Source organism: Pteropus alecto, unplaced genomic scaffold (genome assembly GCF_000325575.1).
Source record: "Pteropus alecto unplaced genomic scaffold, ASM32557v1 scaffold30, whole genome shotgun sequence".
Classification (NCBI taxonomy): Eukaryota; Metazoa; Chordata; class Mammalia; order Chiroptera; family Pteropodidae; genus Pteropus; species Pteropus alecto.
In genome coordinates, this window is record NW_006429782.1 from 56,886 (window position 1) to 57,746 (window position 861).

The 861-nt window shown below is 69.9% G+C and overlaps 1 protein-coding gene across 1 annotated transcript in view; it reads right to left on the reverse strand.

Moving 5' to 3' along the window:
* Window positions 1–309, reverse strand: part of C2CD4C (C2 calcium dependent domain containing 4C) — a 2,876-nt gene extending 2,567 nt beyond the window's left edge. The window contains 1 exon segment of the mRNA XM_025041164.1: window positions 5–309. Within this exon segment, the coding sequence (XP_024896932.1) occupies window positions 5–250 (246 nt within the window). The 5' untranslated portion in view covers window positions 251–309.
* Window positions 310–861: the final 552 nt, after the last annotated feature.

Below are 861 nucleotides of genomic sequence, written 5' to 3' on the forward strand. Positions count from 1 at the left end.
GGGCTCGGCGGGGCCCGGTGGAGCCCAGATTCTGCTCCGACGGAGCAGGGCCCGGCTCGACTTGCCCCTCAGGCTCCGCGGGGCCTGCGGGCAGCTTGGGGGGAATGAAGAAGTCGGGGATCTTGTCGGGCGTGAGCACGTTGCTGTACAGGGGCCCCTTGGAGGCCCTGTCCCCCGCCTCGCCCCCCGCAGCTCCGTTCTCCGAGGACCCCCGAAGCCGCTCCAGGAACCACATGTTGGTTTTCTTCATAGAGCCGGCGGGCAGGAGGCCAGGAGGGGTCTGCAGTCTGGGAAGAGATGCAGGGTCGCTCCCTGGGGGAGAGAGGGGCTCGTGTGCGTGTGTGTGCACGCGCGCGTGTGTGCGTGTGTGTGCGTGCGCGCGTGTGTGTGCGCGTGCGTGCGTGTGTGTGTGTGTGTGTGTGTGTGTGTGGAAGGGGCGCCTGGACAGGGCCCTGGCCAGCAGGGCCCAGGACCAGGTGGACTGGGCTGCCCTGGCCACCCCTCCCCCCAGAGGGACCGCGCTGAACTTCCAAGCACCCGAGCGAAGCCGAAGCCGAGAGACATGGGGGAGGCTCCCAAATCTCGGGGCGCCCCCCAGGGGACAGTGGCCCCTCTCCCGCGCGCACCCCCGTTTGGGTGATCTCCAAGCGCTTTCTAAAGGGTTGTGCGCTCGGTCCGCAGGGAAGACACCCCAGGGTGTGGGTGGACCCCCGGGTGTCCCAGCTCCGCCCCCCTCAGGCTCCCACCCACCTGTGGCTTCTCCCCGGGCTGAGGGTCCAAGCAAGCGGGTGGGGGAAGGGAGAGGAGGGGAGTCTGCGGACCGACAACGCAGCCGGCGGACCCCTCCCCGCCTCCCCCCAC